This window comes from Perna viridis, chromosome 2 (assembly GCF_037379345.1).
Source record: "Perna viridis isolate PV_CMFRI_1.1 ecotype Kerala chromosome 2, ASM3737934v1, whole genome shotgun sequence".
NCBI lineage: Eukaryota > Metazoa > Mollusca > Bivalvia > Mytilida > Mytilidae > Perna > Perna viridis.
Window position 1 is genome coordinate 62,188,494 of NC_142446.1, and position 22,199 is coordinate 62,210,692.

Consider the following 22,199-nt stretch of genomic DNA (forward strand, 5'->3'; position numbering starts at 1 on the left):
AAGTAAAATACACAGATACAGGCGACACGAACCCCTTCAAAACCGGAATGAATTTGGGTGCACCGGAAGGATAAGTAATTTCTGCTTCCATCACTTATGATGCCCGATTAAGGCCATGTCCAGAAAAGAGGAAGAATATTTATCTAGACAAAAGTGTAGTTTATTAGTCATTCTGGATACATGCACTATACGATAAATTTGTCATTGTGACGACCGACCGTAGAACTTTCAAAGCGATTACTTCAGTATCCTTATTCGAATAGTTTTTGCGAGCCGTGGAACTTTCTTTAAAAAAAAGTACCTACGAGTTAATGCTTATAAAATTAGGTGAATTTGTAACCATTGGTATTCCGACTGTCTGTTGAAAAGCAAATTAACAAAACTGGACAATAGGCACTTCCCCTTTATTCTCCAGAACCATTATTTTAGTATGATTCGTTGATTTGATTAAAAATCATATTTGCTAGTTTCTGGGCCCAATCGTTGAAAACATAAAGACACGCCGTGCCCCAAGTGTATTGAACAGATATGTTAGCGATCAGCATCGGTGTATTTGTTGTTTTTGGACAAAATTAGTCATATCTCTACCAAAACAAGGTACTGCACACGCGTTTAACATTTTTCTCCAATAGCATACAACGTACGTGTCAATCGATGTATATCTACAGCAGGCTTTGCATATATTGCAGTATGTGTAAGTTGTTGCATGTGACAAAGATTTAAACTTAGCAAATTCACAAAACAAATCATTACTATCATTTAAAATTACCAAGTCTATGAGGGGACATATATGATGATTACTTAAGGCAAACGGGATCGAAAGAGGGATTGGAAGAAGAGAAAAAGATTCCGCAATCACTTATATCCTTAAAATTTAAAATCCTTTAAATAGTTGTATAATTCAAATAGAAACTTGTGAATATTTATGCATGCTGCTAAAAATAATAAAAAAATAACATCTAATACAGGAAGAAGGGAGATAATCATTATTCATACTGAAGTCATGGCTGTTACTCTTAGGCAGCAATTTTCTTCTGTGTGTTTGAAATGTGTTCGTAGACTTATTGTGAAGCAACTTACGCCACAGTCTTATGTAACCTCAAGGTGGTTTGGAGTTCAACACCGTTCCAAAAATTTCGTGTCAATCTGTCACAAAACTACATCTAAACAGGGTACGTTTTCCTAATTTAAACGTGCTAGATTTTGACCTTAGAATTACAGTAATTTTGAGCAAAAAGGGTGCTGCCGTCCTACAATTTGGTTGATTTTTAAAGAAGAAACAGGAAACCACTGAAGTGGTCCTCCCCTCTGCCAGTCATCCCCCTTTCGGAATTTCTGAACCCGTCACTGAATTTTATATTCCTGTTATTACAAGAACTGACGTTTGCTTTACAATTTCTTTCTTTTTTTTGGCTCACCTAGCTGTCCAACGGCCATGTGAGCTATTGCCATCACTTGGCGTCCGTCGTCGTCGTTAACATTTTTTAAAAACTCTCCTCTGAAACTACACGACCAAATAGAACCAAAGTTGGTGTGGATGTTCCTTAGGGTATTCTGCATAGATCTGATATGTGATTTTGATCCGTCAAAAAACGTTAGGTTTAGAAAACTTCTGACAGGGTAAAAAGGTTTAGAATGATGAGATCTATCTGTGGTCACCGTTTTTAAGAATGGAACACATGTGGTCACACATAAGTTTTTCGCATTTATCTCCAAAACTCTTAGGTTTAGTCAAATTCTTTCAATTACAGAAATGATTCTTATTATAAAGGCCTACACAAGTTTGCATTGGATCAAAAAGTTGTCAGGCGATTCCTTGTTGGAGTTACTGCGCTTGAAAGATGAAAATGATATTTTTCAGTTATATCTTGAAAAGTATGATAGATAGAAGAAAACTTTCAATAGCTGAAATGATCCTGATGATAAGGCCTACAAAAGAATGCGAGGATCAAAGATTTAGGACGACTCCTTGTTAGAGTAACTGCCCTTTAAAGGCGAAAAAATATGTATTTAGCAGTTTCCAGCTAATATATTGAAAACTATAATAGATAGATACAAACTTTCAATAAATGAAATAATCCTTACGATATATCCTACCAAAGTCTTCTTGAGTCAAAATTGTCAGACAATTCCTTGTTAGAGTTAATGCCCTTGAAAGACAAAACAATAACCAAATAAGCGATTCAGGTTCCTGGGAGCCTCTTATTTCTAAAAACTGTTCCTCCTTTAAAAAAAACTCAAGTATAAAAACAGTCCTTGTTCAAATTGTCCGTCCACAGCTTCTATTTGTCTGCTTCTTTTGATATTTTTTGCGGATCCGCAAAAAAGAGGAAGATCATAAGTTATTATAATTCAGGAGCTACAATATATTTTAATATATAAATTGTAAATTCTTATTGGAAACATCCACTGAAACAACAAGATACACTCATGATTATGTTGCTTGTTTAGATCTATATGTTTCATTTTAAAGCAACGCTTGCAGCATTGCAGATCAAAGCAACACCATTAAAATAAACATGGTGACGTGATGGTACATATGTATCATTCAAATACTGTTTAGATCTTTGTAACAGAAAAGTGAGCAGGTGACTGCCTCCCCATCATGACCATGCACCATTTAAGAGTATACGTGAAAAATGTTCTATTTTTCTTACTCAGTTAGACAGTATAGTGATGAGACAGACCATAGCAGCCTTATAGATGTAGACTATGATGAAGTTGTGTCCGGGTTACAGGATAACAGTATAATATTCATTGACATCCGGGAACCGCAAGAGTTAGAAATGATGGGGAAGTATCATCCTGCAGCTATTCATATACCCAGTAAGATACTGTTCAGTAAAACCACCGTTGTAACGAAATATTGTTTAAAATACACCATTTCGCTTTGAGTTTTATTATAATCTGATTAATTAACCGGTACTAGTAATGTACAAGTGTGATCGTAGCTGCGTTTTACTGTTTTGTCTTGTCTTGTTTTTGTATTTGAATCCTTGCCGTTTCCGTATCATGATGTATGGTATCTCTTTGTAATCACCTTCTAAACAGACCACTCTAAGGACCGGATTGGGGGCAAAATCTGCCTTTTATTAAACAAAATTTATCCCTTCTAGTGTGCTGTATTTCCTACGTGGTAAACTTACCTTAATGTATATTATTTTCTTGCACTTTATTACGATGATTTTAAAGTTAGTAATTATAAAGCTAAGTTTTTTTTTTTCAGTGGGCGAATTAGAGGCTGCCCTGGAAATGTCACCCGACAAATTCAAATCGCTTTATGGATCTGAGCAGCCGGAATCTGAAGACGACATAGTATTTGGTTGCTATTCTGGAATTCGAAGTCTTACGGCTTTGATCTTGGCACGTCAACTCGGATTTGAAAAGTTAGTTGATTATGATATTTTCTGTTGTTCAATGGCAGTGTAAGTTTAAATAAACGCCGGGCGTTGGTTACATTTCTGCATTAGGTTTCCCAACATTTTACATTTTCAAAATTTTCTACAGATTTTAATTTACCACCTCAGTTAAACTCAGTTGTTTCGCGGTAGCGTGCTCTCAACGACTGCGGAAGTCGTGGATTCGATCCGTGGCTGACTTCCACCAAATAATTTGAAATGGATGGTCACTGCTTCCCCGCCAAGCATGCAGCATATAAGATAAAGGAACATGAAGCATTTAAGTGTGAAGACTTGATTTCTTGGAGTTCGAATTTTAATGTTTGAAAAAGTGTACTTTAAACTGGCTGTAATTTCAAACTAATTTTTTTAATTGAAGGTTTTATGATATTCATATGCTATGAAAGAACTATTGTTCGTGGGGTACCAATTTTGGTGGTTTTCATTCGTTCCCAACGAAAAGGAGATTTCCATTGATGTGTATACTGAGAACCTCAAAAGCACAAATTCAAGATTAATCCACGAACTTGTGATTCTTCCCGAATCCACGAAATTTGGTATCCACGAATTAAAGTACTTTCACACATATACGATTTTTTTTTACTTGAGTAAACAGAATCCGACTATAGATTATTATTTCTATAGGGACCACTGTTCAACTGTTAAATAGTTTTTGTCCCGAATTAAATAGTTTTTTAGTTACTTTTGGCGCTGCGCCAATGAATGTATTCATTACTGATGTGCTTGATTCTGTCGTAACTATGATATAGTCTCAGGCGTTCAATGCCCCTTCATTCATTTCGTGAAAACGCATTGAGGCCTGAAACCAACTTTGTTTCTGATGCAATCTTATGAAAATTAGACCTTTGTGTGCAAATTGCTCCATTTAAGCCTCGATTTTTTTTAATAATGCTTCTACAGTCGTGTAAGCTGAAATCTAATAGGCTGTTCTGAAATGTCATTTTAGAAACAGCAAGTGGAATGGTGTGTTGCTACCTCCTATACATGCAATAACTAAATATAACAAGTAATAGGTCTAATCTTATTATATTGCCACTAAGGTATATATATATATATATATATTATTTTTTAACGTGCTTGTGTTCGTGACTTTTTTTGTTTTTCTCCATAATTTGTCTGACCAGCTATGTATTGCCCACTTTTTAACCATGTTTAAACTAATCACGGAAAAATATTGATTTCCGGTGATCAGTTCGATACTATGGTATTGTAAATAATTTTATTGCTTCAATTATTGATGCTGTTGGCGGTGTATTGCTATTATTTAACAAGTAAACTTTTTTTCTACGTCAACAGCGTGGTTTTCAGATGCAGAGGTATGGATATATAGAGATTGTACGTCAATGGAATCAAGAATAAACCTATAATTATGTCTAATTACTTCAGGTCAGCTGAAAGGTTGCATGTCGGTAAAAGTGTGAACATGTAAAAGTACTTCTGCATGTAGATATTTTCAAAATTCATTCCATTCAGAATGATGTAAACCAGAGAAACTTTAAAGTTTTTAAACGGCAGTTTTTAATTGAAAAGCTGCTTGTGTTTCAGGTCTTTGATATAAGTTCTTTTTACCGTAAGAATATTACTCCATTGTTCTTTTTAGATTAAGAAGGCACTGTTCGTTGTTTACTCCAACTTACCTGAATATGTGCCTATATGCAAGATATTTAAAGTATACATATTTTTTTTTTTAAATAACAAATTTTGATTTTTTAAAATCATTGTAATGCTAGGTAAATGTCTTTCGTGTTGTAGTTAAGACAAATATCAATACTTCTGTTATGTACTGTCGAATTCTTAGAAATAAAAACAAATTTTTAAACATTGAAGATGGCCGTTTTATACCAGAAAGGACCTATGCGCATCTTATTAACATTAGGGACTATCTCCAACGCACGACATATTAACAAAATCGTCTTGTAACATTTTGCATGCATCATTGACTTGGCTATGTTAATATGTGTCCTTATCATTACAGAGCAAAGCATTATCCCGGTGGTTACAGGGAATGGGTAGAGAAAATGAAACATGACGAAGACGGCTGAATCGAAATGACTACTTTATTACTCGTTCCTTGTGTGTATTTTAATATTGCTAACAAATTCATTAGTTAACTGTTCCTATTGAATAAATGTTAAGAAACGTCATTTTGTGTTGAAGCCACCATGCATAGTCTTTTTCCACTCGGAATGCTCGGGAGTCTTGATCGAAACCCAAATACATTTTGTTCGTCTGTTTCTTCAATAATTTTAGCATTGTTCTTAAATAATGGCGTCAACGCCCTTCTTATTTTGCGTGGACTGCCTACCCAACTAATGTCATATGTATGCGACCTTTGGTGCTCGTTTGCGTAGTTTGATCGTGAGCTGAGAGGTATGTCCTCATTATATGGCGTTTGATGTATAATTTCCGGTGTCGGATTGCAGCAGCGTGGAGTTGATGACATGGATGTTGTCGACAAGGAAGAACCAGCAGACCCCCTCCTTGAAGATTTAGGAATAAACGAACTTTGGCTTTCAAGACGAACAAAACTATGTTCCTTCCCATAAGCATCAATTTCAGTTCCAAGAAGCATTTTAAGTCCATTCAAATCGTAAACATCCCTAGTACTAATGAAACCGTCTCTTACAAGAACTTTGCAACACTCGGCCTGTCTTAACTTAATAGCCAGATCAATAACTGATAAACCTAAGTCATTTTTCAAGTCCAAGTTAGCTTTATGTCGAGTCGAAGTCGAGGTCACTAGTATGTATAAAGCAGCCGAGTTTGAAGCGGTCACAGCATGCATCAATGCTGTGTTTAACGAATTGTCCATTATGTTCGGATCACTGTTACCTTTCTTTACTAAAAGTCTTGTCACATCCTCACAATTAGAATCCATACATGAATACATTAAAGCCGTGCAACCGAACATGTCCTGTTTATTTACGTCGCATCCGTGGCGTAAAAGCGTGCGTACCATGTGGGTTCTGACATCGTCCTTACCATCGAAACAGACGGCGTGCATTAAAGGTGTCTTGCCATTGCGATCTGCAAAGTCTATGCTTATACCATCGGCCTCCGACAAATAGTTTGTTAACTTTCGAATTTTTCCATTCTGTATTGTATGCAGGAGAACCTCTTGTTCGTCCTCATCTATGTCAACCATATTGAAATAAGTTTCTGAAATAAGAAAATAGATTTAAAAAAAATACGACCTTCGTCGGCGATGCTTAAAACATTAATGAACCCAGACATAGAATAGGCTCCGACTACAATAGTCTCACGTGCTCGTATACTCACGTTTTATTGTTTCATGTCCAGAAATGAGATTTTAATTAATTGCAAATTCTCAGTTTCTCATGTATTTTTAGTAAAGAAAATTGATTTCCAGTCTTACTTTCCGTCACAGGAAGTCCGAAAATAGATAGAAGATCTCAAGATAATATTTATATTTACTTTAAATGTTTTGATTAACAATACAGTTAGAGATTAGAAATTCACAAAATCATCTTCTATTTCTTCCTTTATTATACACAATATGTATTGACTAAAAGAATAAATTATTCATGATATTTGCATTTACTCGCTTATTTTTAATTTTGATCTTTTATTAACAGCAAACTGTAATTATGACCTAAAGTTGGTCTATAATTACAATTTGCTTTTAATTTTTTCATATCAAATCACAACATTTGAACAAAACTTTGAGATCAGAAAGTAAATAATTGCTTAAAGCTTATTGATGCATAGTTATATTTATTATTTATACATTGCAAATAAATCATAGGTGTGTAACTGTCATGACGCAGGTTTTTTAAACAAAAATTATGATTCTCAAATGAGAAAAAAGTTTCTGAAAAAAAAGTAATGATCATTTAAGTGAACAAACCGATAATTTTTTTAAAACTCTTTCGAGAAATAGTCAACGTTATATATATTTTTTTAAAATGGATGCTGCCATGCCCCACTTTAGCTTCGATAACGTAGTAGTGTACTCCTCGTTGCAAGATAATTACGAATAAGATGCTCTAGTCACACTAAATACGAGGGTTTTACTGTTTTATTCAAATGTTTACTTACACTTTGTTTAATTATACACAAACAACTGTCAGAATTAAAATTCAGCTCGTGTGAGAAACTATCAACGTTTTTGAATTTCCTTCCAAATTTTCAGTATGGCAGCTTCCTTGATTAGGTCTAAAATGATGATAGATATTTTTTTAGATTGTGACCCTGTGCGGTGCTTCATTAATCCTAACATGTTTACAATTTCCTATTGATTAAACTAATCCATAACACGTCATAATTTAAGAGGTTTGTACCCTTCAGTATACATATCTGAACGCCCTATGATCCGAATCAAGGTTGAGGGTATGGCACCTTGTCAATGTTTCGAACCTTTTATTTTCTAACGTGTTTTGATGATATCTTTTAAATTGCAATTAATCTCATGATCAGTAACAAGCTAATTAGTAACGTGATAACAAATAATTAAATTTGATTTGTGACGAGCCATAATTTCTGATTGGTTGGATCTCTTAGAGGAAACCAAGTTATTTTGTATAACCTTTTTTGGTACTGTGACGTCATTAACGTCGACTGGTCTGCACTGACCGTTCAAATAATTCTTAATTTTTTATTACGTACCTATTCTTAATATTTTGATTTTAATCCATTAGAAATTAAATTATAAGGAATATTTCCAATTTTTGAACAGGTTATACAAGGGAACCTGGTTCGATCTTGTTTACGCTTTTTATAAACCGCTAACGCTTCCTTAAGTCAGTAACAAATGGTATTACCAACGTAATTGGGGCGACTCGATACTCAGTATTGCACCGGACAGTGGGGAAAAATCGCGAACTTATTCAAGCTCCGATCAGTGTCTGACGTTCAAAACTCTCTGTAGACGCTGCATAGTTGAATGCGTTCGTTTTTTTCTTACGGCAGCGTCTAGGGTGAATTTTGAAGCTCAGACGCCGTTAGGAGCCTGGCTGCAGAAAAACCTTAAAGATTCTTGCAATCATTATGTCTGACAAGTGAATAATTTGACCCAACGTTACCTGTATGTACATGTCATTGATTTGAGTATTGCCCGAGAATTTTGAAAGCCTTGAATAAATCGTTTAGTAAGAGGGGAGACGAAAACGGACAGTCCAATTAGCACAGAAGTTATACAATTTTACCATTTCCCTCGTACTAATATCGCTGTCAAATTATTTTCCACTAAACTATTCGTATACAAAAAAAAAAAACATAAACACTTTTTCAGTCTTAAAATTTCCAAATTTGCATGGTTCTTTTAGTTAACAGTGGTAACCATTTGCTGAAATATACAACTTTCTGTACTTATTGTTATATCAAACTATTGGGGATACAGAACCATTTCACTTGAATTTTCCGAATAAAACAAACATTCCTTCTTTTCTATTCTCAAAAAAAATAGTGAACAAGAAAAGTTCGTTACGTAATTTTACACCGTTTGTCCGGCAATGTATAAAAAATCAAGGAATTCTGGTACCATTTTACACCCTAAACAGCTTTGTAGAAATGTTTGAAAATGCTGTCGTCGAAGACAAAAAACAAAACAAGTGATGTTATATGTTAAAAAACCTTCAGTTTAAAAAAATCATGCTTACATTATTCCTGAAAAAATCTCAACCTTATTTTCATTTCTACTTCGCTTAGTGTATAATTGGTCATTTAATTAGGCTCGGCACTAGACAATTGGTTAACCAGCGAACAAATAAATGCAAAAATAAAGAAAATTTTGTTCAAACAATTCCTTACCTTACAGCCTAAGTTCGATGTGATAAAACAATAGTTTCTTGTTTGCAATAGTTTTATTCAAAACTTCCTCTTTATAATGACCTACTTTTACAAAGAGTTCGGATAAACCGCAGAAAAAAATCCAATCAAATCGCCGAGTTATGCGCTGTTTGTAGGAAACAAGATTTTTAATTCTAGCTCCCGCTATCTATATGCAGATAATGGTAAAAAAAAAGGTACATAGTAAAAAATTATAAAATATACTAGTCAGTACAGACTCTCGGTGATGTTCATATGTTAAGACCGTCGCTATAACACGCCATTTTGTCGATGCCACTGTTGAGGGACCAAAGGTCCTCGAGGGTACTCACCAGCCCAAAAGTCCGACTTGTCTAGCCCGATTTATGTCATAGATAATAATTCGTCTCAGTATTACAAAATTAGATCGCGCTAAACTTGGTAGAACTTCTAATCTCGGTGCTGGATTGGTTTTCTATTTTGATATTTTTGACTTTAGTACTTTTTGTATACAATTTATTTTTGCATTTAAAACCTCCCTTTGTATTTGGTTCTTATGCTGTCGGTTAAACAGTCAATAGATTCTGTTGGAGGCTGAGACGTTAGCCGAATCCCTCCTACAGATCTACTGAGTGTCTAAATTATCATAGACGGTTACAGGAGCTTATAGCATTTTTTGCACGATTTTGTTTATCTATAAATATGGGGAAATAAGTTAATCTGTGTATTGAACTATATTTCTTCATTTTTTTTTTGGAAATCAATCGTTGGTTACTTGGTAAAATTTATTTTTGTTTTGGCGTCCAGGTCAAAAATACACACTGACCGGTGGCGTAATTGAACTATATAAAATTGTTTATAAGTGCACACTTAGCGTGCGTCGTTTCATTGTTAGAGCTAATATATTAGTCTTAACGCCATTCTGCAACTATTGTTATTTTTCCTTTTATGGTCATTTGCAATTTGTTAATTCAAATATTTTCATCCACGGCGGATGGATTTTTCTTCATTTGCATATTGCTACATCGGTGATTTGGACGAATGGTTTTATCCAATCACGAGTGGTCAACACGACGCAAAATCGGTGAGTCTGAAACGTTTTAAATTGCTAGAAGTTCTTATATTTTCTTTCAATTTTCTTCTTAAACTTCCAGTTTAGAACAATATATATTTTTAAAAATAAATGTGTGTCAAGATAATTTTGTTTAAAAAGTATAAATAAATTAAATATTTTATATAGTAACCTAGACATTTAAAACAGTTTGCGCCTATGAGTTCTGTAAACCACACGCACTTGTTTACCAATTTTGCACGTTTCATTAAAACTAGTAGTACAACGCGCGTGTTAATTGACCCTTTGGGCAAACTAATTCTTCCATGGAATCTTCAATGATTCAGACAGAATGTATTTTTATATTCTCTGATGTAACTACTATCGGCCCTAGTCTTATCAAATATTAAAAGTCAATGAACCACCGAAAAGCTGTGACTGCCATATCTATGTCTGTTGCCAATAACAATCAACCGGAAGAACACACGTCTGGTGGTCCAGTTGTAAGACAGACCTTGATATTTGTTTTTGGGTAGCTAATTCAAAAACAACTCTCTAAGGACTGTTACAGCAAAGTTTCTCAGTATTGATATTAATATAGAAGTACAATCATATCAGAAGCTTTGTTATGATGCCCTACGGACAAAACTTGACCTCGTGTTTTTATGATCTTATTCATGTCATTATGCTCGAATTGTTCTACCATTGCATACTTTTTAAACACAGTGCAATTATCTATTTAACCAAAAAAATGTCGAAATATGCAAAATACCAGTTGAACGCTTCTTAGTATGAAAGTGTAATCCAGGCTTACCGTGGTTAAATCGAAATCCTGAGATTAAAGTCGAAAAAACAAAAATAAAAACTGTCAGTAAAGGAGCAATCCAGACTTCTAAGAGACTAGGAGCTTTGAAAAGATATTCTTTTTCCCATTGCTAATCAACAGTGCATGCTACCCAAGCACGTGCATCTGAAATGTGCTTGGATGCAATGTGAGGAAAATCTTGAAATTGTGCATGTCACGCCTACCTAGTTCGATTTCCGAATCATTTTGCTGTATGCTGATACCAAATTTGCTATAAAAATTTCATTTTTTATTGAAGTTTCGATCATTTTCCACGAGAGATCCTGTTTTGTTGACATTTTGAACCGTGATAGAGAGTAGGCGGAGCTTGTTACTTTTGGAAGGGTAGCGGACATGTAAATTTTCAGCGGAATTTTGAAATATTCTGTTAGATTCCGGTTTTAAAAGTCGTTTTTGCTCCGTTCCGTTCCAAAAGTAACTACATATATGTAGCTTCGCCTCCTCTCTATTACGGTTCAAAATGTCAACAAAATAGGGTCTCGCGTGGAAAATGATCGAAACTTCGATAAAAAATGAAATTTTTATAGCAAATTTGGTATCAGCATACAGGAAAATGGTTCCGGAATCGAACTAGGTAGGTGTGACATGCACAATTTCAACTTGAAAGTCGTTACAAGCGGTTGAAGGGCAGTACTCCGAGGTACCGCTAAATCTCCAACTCTTTGTATGGCACGTCGTTCTGACCCCAACTCGACATATCAATGTCCAAATAAAAAAGAGGAGGGTTGCAGGGTCAGAGGAAATTCGGACTAAGTGGGGTTCGTGCTGTACATTTTTCTGTGTGGAGATTTTAGGACTTGTACGATTAAAATAAAAAAAAGGAGATGTAGTATGATTGCCAATGAGATATATTGTAATCGCCATCCATCAAATGCCAAGCAACGAGAATTAAACTTCTACGGGTCACTACACGGTCTTCAGTGATGGGCAAAACTCGTATCATAAAGCACAAGTTCTTTTCATCCTCAAATTTTTCTTCATTGGTACCTTCAATATTGCAGGGTACTTTTCCTCACCCAAAATATTATAATGTAGCTACATAACATGTATACTCACCTTTAACGAGACTTGTTTGAAGGTCCAGTGTTCACCTTAATCCTGGTGTCTGTAATCAACAAAACTTATAATAAATATTGGAATAACAAGTCTTGGTCATACAGTGGAATTCGTGTAATTAGATTTCATCTAAATGCAGCCCTGAATAAAAGCTTGTCAACTAAATTATTTAATTAATCATTCTATAATATCGACCGATTTTTCAGTTTTCCATCGTATTGTTCTTGTGCCAATGACTACCAGTGATGTCATCAGATTTCAGAAAATTATATTAAATTTCATCTAAAACAAACAGCAACCTGCCGATTTTTTAAAACCTTATAAAATGTCAAAAACAATATAATCCTGTTTTTGAATATCATTCATACTAATCTTAGATTAAAATGATTTTGTCTATCAAAACATGAGATTAATAGAGCTCCGAATTATAGACGCGTGGTCGATTACACACGGTACCACACAGAACACATGCGGGGTAAATCAATTCATATATAATTATTTTATCTTAAAATAATATGACCTCCAGATCTTGCATAACGCATCAAATGATCTACCTGATGCTACATTTCGGGTAGCATGTCGTAAAAGTGTTTGTCCGAAACACTTTAGAGTGGTATTTTGTATAAAGCAATCATAAGGCCGATGCCTCTGCCCAGTTGACCTATGGTCCCCGAAAGCCGGTCAGACTTGTCTGACCCGATTTATACGAAATCATAAAATTTAAAAGCGGTAAAATACTTAGGCTTCATCTCTATATTGCACTTGGTAGAATCTTGGTGCTGGATTTGACTATTTTGTTCTGGTTTTAACTACTGTATGTCCTGTTGACAATTTATTTGTGGAAATATTTGGTTCTAATGCTGCTGATGAAAGTTTATTCTTTGAAACACTTGTGTGCTATACATGTACCGGATTTCGCTATATTTGATGGTATTTTATTTTTTTTTTTGTATTTTCACATGCCATTTCAAACTAATTATATTGATTTATATGCTGTGTTCGGATAACGCATTTCTTGCTACCCACTTGATTTACACAAGCTATTTTTTAAAATAAAATTCAGTACCATACAAAACACTACACAGCAACTGTTAACAAGCATTAAACATACATTCTACTACTATTTTTGCCACACAGAACACTTTCCTGAATTTAATTTGGACTGCTACTTAATAACAGCCTTGTTTATATATTCAGCATTTATAATTCTGTTTTTGTTTTACATCATGCACCGTGAATTATGTACAGCTCTGCTTAAATCAAAGACTGAAGTCTTCAAAGTCGGTAATAGTCAAATATTCACTGTCACTGATATTGGCTTATTTTCAACATCCGAAATGGTACAAATGCGATATGTTCTAAAATCGTGTGACTTCCGCTAAAATCTTGGTTCCCTTAATATTATTGCGTACTTTTTCGTAACCGTTATGACCCAAATGTTTTCAATCATTCGGAAAAAAAATTAAACAACTGGCAATGGCTATATGTAGATATCGGTGTCCTGATAATATATATGACCTTTATATAATCAATTGTAACGAACGCCTGTGTTTGAATTGAAACTGGGTAATATAACATAAAATTCAATGTTAACCGATCATTTAGCAATTAATATTCATAAATATCGGGGCGTGATAATGTATATGACATATAGTCTTGTAACGAGCCTCAGTGCCTGAATCAAACAGTGTAATGTTCAAAGCTAACTGATTATTTCATGTAAACTTCCCGTTCTCGTACAAGCAAGAAACGCACCTAGAACACGCGTGTATGATATTTAAGAGGTACATTTTTATCTCGTATGAAGCTAGAACATTACGTGGCGTATAACTACATATTTATTAAAATCATAAACGAATATTAAGTACTGAAATTAAGTGCAAGAAGTCGCTGACAATAGCGCCTTAAAAAGGCAGAAGCTTATAATGGATGATTCATGCATTTCTTAATTCTAAATATATTTTATTGTAAATCCTTCTGTAAACATGCCCATAGTAATTGTATTAGGAAATTTCAAAATATATAGGCGGTCCCAAATATTTTTTTGATTGGAAATCCATCACTAGGCCTCATAGAAACAGTATTCAGAAATAAAAGAGCAAATGAAAGTTGCCCACTGGAGATGTAACACTTAGATTTTGGTTATGTTCCACTACAGAAAAGGTACGGAAAAATTTCCCGCCAGAAGTTTTACACAATAACCAGTCAAAAAATATTTAATGATTAGTACATGTAACAGATCCAAGAACATGAACATAGGAAGGGTTGTTTAAAGTCCTAACAAATGTATTTATACAGCTTCGTTGATTATCTTAAGATATGATGAATCACCCCCTGCCTGGTTTTTAGGTAGAGCCATACTTATCACCATAGTGACGTCGATATTGCTTTAAGGGTTGATCTTACGGAAAAAAAACATTTGTACAGGCCACATCATATTTCAGTCTTTTATCAATGCCATATTATGGAACGCCTAAACATTTGTTTACGTGTTGTCAACTTTATATTACTTGCTGTGGTTTTATAATTACATGTGGACATTTTGTATTTACGTTATGTAGGAACATCTTCACATTATGTCGTTTTGTCTAAACGTTCTGCATTTTCGTCTTTACGTTCTGTCATTTTAGCTATGTCTTTTAATTGTGTATGTTGTTTATCACGTATGATTTTGATATTTATGAAATTCTCATCAGATTGAGTTTTTGAATATTCCAAAATGATTCATGGTTTGTTCAGGTGTATCATTCTATAATGTTTGAGCGAAGGCTTAAAACTCCCTAGAATGTTCATACACGTATATAATGGAGGCATGCGGAAACAAATTAGTTTGTTTTTCGTAAAATTTGTCCTAAAATTAGTCAAAAATGCAGTTTGATTTATCAAGATATTCCATAAAGGTACCTAGCTTGTACGTCTTCCTTCTTACATTTCATGCATGTCAAAAACCCACCAACTTAACTTTTATTTCATATTCTGGGTGTTGCGCTTTTGAGATAAAATTTACATAGATTGTACATAAAATTAACACTTTGCAAGAGTAATCGTTCATGATTTGCTTTGATTTGGTTAATTTTAGTTTGAGATGAATGTATGATTTTCTCAAAAGTACAGATCTGAATATGGAAATAATTTTAAAGACTAATGTTACCTAGAAATATAGTATCTGAAGACCAAAAAAAAAACCTTGCTTGTTCGGTGGCTTTTTCTTTACCATGAATCACCTGTATCATAGGCAGTGTCTGAATTTTATATGGACTGGTACTTAAATATGCAGTAGGGTACTTGGCTTGTATCATTGAATAGTAATCAATTTATGCCTTATTTTTATTTGGGACATTGTGTTATATCTGTTGGAGTTTTTTTTTTTGTGGGGGTGGGGGGGGTGGGGGGGGGGGCATCATCTGTGTATCCCAGAAACACAAAGTAATGCAGTCCTACTACGAGTTATGTGACACGCATTTTTCGTTTGGGGTACGAAGGCATCATTGTTTATGGTTCTATGAATAAAAACTTATGTAGTATGACTAAATCAGTTGGTAATTATTATAATACAGGCATGAAATTAATTGTATTCATATTAGACCGTCAATTGGGGTACAGTGGGGACTATACTCTGTATTTTATTTTCTAAAGCAGAACAAATTGTAGAAAACCTAGCTTTTTAATCTGAAAAAAAAAAGTCGTAAATTTCCTACCTCGAAGTATGCCATTCCATAACTATAACATTTGATCTCTCTTAAAGAGCACAAAAAGTCAATAATTGAGTACAAAAGTTCATATGGAATATTAGCTGTATAAATATTGAAGCAGCACGTCAGTTGGTTTCGTAATTGTTTGGCCATTTAAACACTGAACCACATGTATTGTGTCTATTATTTACGACGGTAACCCCGGAAATTGTCGAAAACTTAAATATTTCTTTTCATTATCAGACCCGTATATTATATAAGAATGATATTCATGTTCACATATGATAAAGGATTCAGTGTATTTTAACAATAATGAATTTGCAGTATTGGAAAAAACTTGGTCTTCATTTACCTTGTAGCATTTGCAGTATTGAAGAAAACTAGGTCTTTACTTGTTTATTTGCCATATACAGAACACAAAGCACAGATCATTTTATTTTTGAGGCGAGGGGGCTTTATGGGATTTTTTGCACACGCGCAAATATAATTCTTCGTCAGCACCAGCCGGAGTTAAAAAAAATATTCGAAAATCGACATTGTCAAGTAATGCGGTAAATATTGAATCGTATTTTTTTCTGTCCATAGCTGAGAAAAAAAAAGAAATATGATTGCTCAAATTTGGAATAATTTTATTTTTCCAAATAATCCAAGCCCCATTTCTATTCAGTATAAACATGGTCAGTGTCTAACCATCCAAATGTATAGTATAAATACCAAACCTATTCACGGATAAACGTGAAACCTCACACAGTGCATGGGCGGATCCAGGGTGGTATAAAAGAATAAAAGAGTAATGAAGGGAATCAAGATTCTAGTGGAAATCAAAAGAATGTTATCTAGAGACAACGACCAGACATTGAAAACAGACACACACAACAAAGAACATAAAGTAACTAAAATAATACACTAAAAACTTGGATAATAGACCAGGTGCACCGGTAGGGTAAGGTTCCTCTGCTTTTCTAGAAACACCCGCCGAGTTGCTCATAAAAAGTCAAGTCCAAGATAGACGAAAGAGGAAAGGAAATTAAACTATGACGCGTTGAACAAATCAGTTTTCATGGTTGAAATGGATACACCGTAACGATTCACGAGTTCATGAAGACGACCATAAAACTTCTGTAGTGATGACTTCAATCTTGTATCAACAACTTGTTCAAGAAGTCTAGCGCGATACAAAAAGTTAGTGTAGTTACGACAAGCTCTTGCATAACGTATGAGTTGTGATAATATGAAAACTCAATGCACTTGTGCTGAAAGGCTATTGCAACAGATGAAAGGAAAGGTGACAATACGGAATAAAAAGTCTTCCCGTTTGTCGTATAGTTTGGCCACTAGTTTTCATTTACCACCGATCTTTAAGCGTAGGCAGGATAGGGGCTGACCTTATAGTGGTCTATAGTATTCTTTATCTCAAGTTCTTTGGTGGTAGATGCGATGTATAAAATCCCCGGAACTGGGATGGACTAACGTTTATACGTCTTCTATATAGCGGAAACTGAGATTAAAGAATCTAGCTCAACGTTGTTCCTTCTTTTGGATTAGATCCTTATAAAGTCAGCCTCATAAGAGTGAAGGAATATGTCAGCAAGTAGAGGAGCACAATCAATCGGTGGATGCAAATATAGTTTTTGGGGTAGAATTTGTAAAAAATCAAGATTTTATGAAAAAAACTACATTTTTTTTCCTAATTTTAGGAGGCCTTTGCCCGACGCTGCTTTCCTTTGATCCGCGCATGCAATGAATATAAAATATATTTTATGCGGCGGTGGTGCGAATTTTAAAAAAAAAAAACGTATCACCCACTTAAAAGAAGAGACATAAATCATAGTATATACATATTTTTATTTTGAAGAACTATATTACAATTATAAACTTTGAACTTATCGACAACTTATTGCACGAGACCAAGAACATTATTGCAAAAGCATCTATTCAAACCTTCGATAGAATGGTCATCAGTAATTTGTATACCCCCTCTCCTCTAAACAAAGAAAGGTTTATTCTCTTTAAGATCTGCTCCTAGATCGATGATTCTAGTAGTGGTACAAATGATGCGGGGTTAGCTCCAACATCAACAACATCACGTGTAGGAACCATGTCATCATCCGTACTTGGTGTTTGATTGTCCAGACTCGGTTCTTTATTCAAATTGTTCCGTCGGAACTGCTTAAACCAACTGTCTATGCCACTGCGAAGAACCAGCGAGTTGTCTATCGGTTTGTCAAGATTATGCTTGATCGACCAATACTTTTTTAATGTGAGAATTTCTAGATTTTTCAAAGCCTCGTGCCTTTGTTTTATCATTGCAAACAAGGCTTGAATATCAGCTACAGTTTTAATGTTCGTGTATCGTTTGTAGCAAATGACTTCTTTTTTCCTTGTCTCTGCTTCCATGTCCGGAGTAACTGAAATACAGTGTAAGACTTTTCAGTATCACACATACGGTGTAAGGGACATAATAACTATTGTGTGAAAATGAGATCGAAAAAGTAACACAATTGTGAATCCATCATTTCTGATAAAAACATTTAATTTAGTAATAGGATAATTAATTAAAAAGAATAAAAACCAAAATATGATTAAGAGTGCCGAAGACCGCCTAGATTTAACGATCGAGTGTTGCATGTCTATTTTGGATGGTTGTCTATTCACATAACGGTATTTTACGTTTCCAGAAATTTGGGGGTCTGTTCCGATTTCCAGATAGAATTGAGGTTGAGCCTTTTACCTGCAGGTAGCAGGCGTATATCATGACAGAAGCTTAAATTTGTCGTATAGCTATTCGCTTGTTCGTTCGTATCCTATATAAATGTTCCCCATCGATAGAAGGATACAAAACGAGTGTGCGGAACCTTTTCCGAGCATGAGTTAAATCTTAATGCGTTCTTGGCACGAGTGATCATATTTTGGTTATTCATGATAACCAATTAATTATTCTATTCATTACAAAGATATCCTCCGTAATTCATTGTTATTTTCAAGAGCGAATTGATATTCGTGCTGTGGCGTTTTGGATGGAGAAAGTGCGAGATGAAAAAAAAAACATGTGACTTATCGAAAATTTTTACACTGTGAACCTTCAGTAGACCACTGCTGTCTATATAATGATGTATCCTTATCTAGAAAAAGAACAAATATGTACAGGTGCAAGCAAGCCAGTCATGACAACAGCACGCTTGTTAGCCGCTACCATTCATATCCTTAGAATTCTGAGAAGTAGGACAACCGAGACACCTGCGTAGGAAAATATCTAAAATGAGCTTCCGGATGTTAAACTGCTAAGAGTTTTGTCTTGTATCGACAATTTTTGATACTTTTCAATGATCCTTTGTGTGTTGAAAAATGCTGACCGTAATTGCAGACAGGGAGAAATTATCTCATAAAAGGAAATTTAATCAATTGAAATAAAAGGACAAAAAAAATAGTAAGTATATAACATTTAAAACTGCACTGCATGAGCATAGCAGAAAATCTTACCAGATACGAAGAAGGACTTAATTCTTCTGGTTCATAAAAAATGCAAATAATATTTATTGTGGAAAAGAACAAAAATGAACAATAACATCAAAGTAAAAAATGGAAACTTACAAAAACTACGACAACAAAGAAATTAGCTTTACAGTTCTGTTGTAAGACACCCGCTGGTGCTAAAATCAAATCTTTGCTTCTGAGTCTTTTAATTACACGCCTTGTGCAGAAGTATTTAGTTTTTAGCTATCAGTGGTCTTCATACGAGTAAAACGAACAAACACGGACATGCATGTAAAGTGATTAAATCTCATTCTATGTAGCAACACTAAAGGTACAAACGTGGAGAAGTCCGTTTACCAAAGATACGTTCGAGGAGGCGTCCGTAGACCAAAGGTACAAACTACAAACTCCGAGGGGACTTCCGTGAACAAAAGGTACAAACGAGGAGACGTCCGTGGACCAAAGTTACAAACACTGAGGGAACGCCCGTGGACCAAATGTACGAACTCCGAGGGGACATTCGTGGACAAAAGGTATAAGCTCCAACGTGACGTCTGGGTCCAAAGGTACAGACTCCGAAGGAACGCCCGTGAACCAAAAGTACGAACACCAAGGGGACGTCCATGGACAAAAGGTAAAAGCTCCGAGGTGACGTCCGTGGACCAAAGGTACAAACTCCGAGGGAACGCCCGTGAACCAAAGGTACAAGCTCCGAGGGGACGCCCGTGGACAAAGGTACAATTCCCGATGGACTTCAATAGACAATACAGTATCGGAAAGAAATCAAACAAAGAACATTGGAACAAAACTAAATAACTCAAAAGTACGCACGGAAAATCGAACAGCACAAATCGAAATAAAACGGTTGAGGTTTAGTAGTTTCCGTTGAATATACTAACTGGTTGAGGCCATGGCTAGCAGTTCCATGCGTTTGTTGTTTATCTCTTCATCCAAAGACCCCATACTGTTATCTATGGTTTTTATGCATTGAACCAAACTATCAATTTCTTGCTGCATTTGGGCAACTTCGTTCTTCTTTTGTTGAAACTTTTTCTCACTCTTTCTGAAAATTGGGATAAATGTCCATCAATATAAACTGACCCTAAAATGTTCAATTTAGTTTCAAATGCTGTATGTTTTTTTTTTATTTGAAAGGTCTTTCCACAACGTTAACCAAATATATATGAATTAATAAATCATTATTTGGATCACTAAAGTGGTCGTAAAATCGCTTTGCCCACTTACCGGTACTTTCGTAGCGTTGCGTTCAGTTTTCGTCTTGTGTGACGCATCTCTTTATTGCTTGAGGAATCTGAGTTTGCTGATGAAGAAGAAACAGACTTTGTAAGATCACTCGTTTTGTCATCCGGGGAGCATGCAATTCTGTCGAGGGAATCTAGCAGACCATCTTCAGACAATTCTTTCAGAGTTGCCGATACACAACTCTCATTGAACTGGGGTTCTTTCATCTTTTTGCGCTTGAAGAGTTTTTTAACGAGAGACATTCCTATGAAACAAACTCCGAATCCAAGTGAAAAGAAAAACAATTCTCTACAAACCATAGATATCTTCCATGCTTATCAAAACATGTCGTTGCCTGCCTCTTTTATGACGACGTCAGGAAAATCCGCAAAAGATGTGTAACGTTTGTTGCGCCTTCAAGCCAATGTGAAACAGCGTTGCAACGTATACGCACTACAATGGGCGTGTACCCTCTCTTTTGAAAATAAATTTCTGATTTTTAGGCAATTATTTAAACATTTCGTATAGCGCGCCTATAGGCTTGGGTTTCGGTGCCATCATTGATAGCATTTTTATGTAAAAAAATTATAGGTCATCCATGTTATTTTCTCTATGTGAAAATTTCTATAGAGGTATTAATAAAATAATGGTAATAGACATAACTAAATTGTAGCAAAAATGTGGAAGAAAAATATTTTCTTGGTAAAACTGAAGTGTTACGGGGCACTTATTTGAATCACATGCCAATTACTAAATATCACAGGTACTTGGGGTCGGGATTTTTTATACCTGTGCTACAAATGTAAATATGTAAGCCTGTAAGTCGGACCGTGCATATTAATAGTGGGAGAAAGCCTCTGTGTTAATTTGAAGTGACCTAGCTTCTAGCTTTAATTAACAATTATACATGAGTATATTGATTGGCCAATTAAACTCATAAAAGTACTAAAGTAATACTAAATGATTCGTAAAACGTTAAATTTTTTATATGTGCAGAACAGTTTGCTGTGGTAGACTATTGGTCTACCTATATTAAAGCTTGCGACTCCGACCAGAAAACTGAGTTTTAGATATGATAAACACAATTACAAAGCTTTGATCGTAATCATAAATAAGGAATATTCTATTGAAGGTATTGTTAACCACGGGATATTTCCATGCTACGACAATAGAGCTTTATTCAATGTTTCGCTAGCGGTATAAATTATGGAATAGTTCAATAACAGAAGTAGTAGACGATCTACACTTTAGTTAGATCTTTCAATAGTTTCATCTAATAAAGATTGGCGTTTTGTGTGAGAGATAAAGAAAACTCATTCGTTCATAGATTATTCTGCACAAATTTTCATACCAAGTTAGACTAGTATACAAAAGACGGAATTCCCTCGATGGCCCTTAAACAGAAATTGCCTATACTGGCTATTGTCATCAAATTCACAATTATAAAACTTGTATCAATTCATTATGCAAATTTAAGAGAAGGGTTTTGTTCATCCCGGAGTAAATGACCCACTTAGCCCATTGCAGTTACGTTTAACAATAATGTTACTGCTTATATAAAATGAATCGGAATTTGATTTTTCTGTTTTTGTCGAATGCAGACAAGGGACTACATGATGAATTTTTAACCATGT

General features: G+C 34.9%; 3 protein-coding genes across 5 annotated transcripts; 1 reads left to right on the forward strand and 2 right to left on the reverse strand.

The window, feature by feature from the left end:
* The first annotated feature begins 988 nt into the window (after nt 1-988).
* LOC148626376 (rhodanese domain-containing protein CG4456-like) lies at nt 989-5,563 on the forward strand. The gene is made up of 4 exons (XM_088570337.1): nt 989-1,172; nt 2,662-2,826; nt 3,227-3,386; nt 5,395-5,563. The coding sequence occupies exons 1-4, from the start codon at nt 1,004-1,006 to the stop codon at nt 5,459-5,461; spliced, it is 561 nt and encodes a 186-aa protein (XP_088426463.1). The 5' UTR covers nt 989-1,003; the 3' UTR covers nt 5,462-5,563.
* On the reverse strand, nt 5,459-15,999 carry LOC148626377 (uncharacterized). Of its 3 annotated transcripts, XM_088570335.1 has the most exons (4): nt 15,856-15,999; nt 12,158-12,206; nt 7,479-7,595; nt 5,459-6,578 (listed from the first exon to the last, which is right to left on the reverse strand). In XM_088570335.1, exon 4 carries the CDS (start codon nt 6,562-6,564, stop codon nt 5,551-5,553), a length of 1,014 nt encoding a protein of 337 aa, XP_088426461.1. In that variant the 5' UTR covers nt 6,565-6,578; nt 7,479-7,595; nt 12,158-12,206; nt 15,856-15,999; the 3' UTR covers nt 5,459-5,550. The 3 variants fall into 3 exon arrangements, with proteins under 3 accessions (XP_088426461.1, XP_088426460.1, XP_088426462.1); XM_088570334.1 differs by lacking the exon at nt 7,479-7,595; XM_088570336.1 differs by lacking the exons at nt 7,479-7,595; nt 12,158-12,206; nt 15,856-15,999 and adding an exon at nt 6,699-6,906.
* A 1,675-nt stretch (nt 16,000-17,674) lies between these two features.
* On the reverse strand, nt 17,675-20,931 carry LOC148626378 (uncharacterized). The gene is made up of 3 exons (XM_088570338.1): nt 20,569-20,931; nt 20,223-20,386; nt 17,675-18,257 (listed from the first exon to the last, which is right to left on the reverse strand). The coding sequence occupies exons 1-3, from the start codon at nt 20,883-20,885 to the stop codon at nt 17,872-17,874; spliced, it is 867 nt and encodes a 288-aa protein (XP_088426464.1). The 5' UTR covers nt 20,886-20,931; the 3' UTR covers nt 17,675-17,871.
* Between the last annotated feature and the right edge of the window lie 1,268 nt (nt 20,932-22,199).

Coding starts and splice junctions, on each gene's coding strand:
- LOC148626378 (XM_088570338.1), bottom strand. CDS start 20,885: ATGGTTTGTAGAGAATTGTTTTTCTTTTCACTTGGATTCGGAGTTTGT. Junction 20,387..20,568: donor GCAACGCTACGAAAGTACCG/GTAAGTGGGCAA, acceptor CCCAATTTTCAG/AAAGAGTGAGAAAAAGTTTC. Junction 18,258..20,222: donor GCTAGCCATGGCCTCAACCA/GTTAGTATATTC, acceptor ACTGTATTTCAG/TTACTCCGGACATGGAAGCA.
- LOC148626377 (XM_088570334.1), bottom strand. CDS start 6,564: ATGGTTGACATAGATGAGGACGAACAAGAGGTTCTCCTGCATACAATA.
- LOC148626376 (XM_088570337.1), top strand. CDS start 1,004: ATGGCTGTTACTCTTAGGCAGCAATTTTCTTCTGTGTGTTTGAAATGT. Junction 1,173..2,661: donor CAAAACTACATCTAAACAGG/GTACGTTTTCCT, acceptor TTTCTTACTCAG/TTAGACAGTATAGTGATGAG. Junction 3,387..5,394: donor CGTCAACTCGGATTTGAAAA/GTTAGTTGATTA, acceptor TTATCATTACAG/AGCAAAGCATTATCCCGGTG.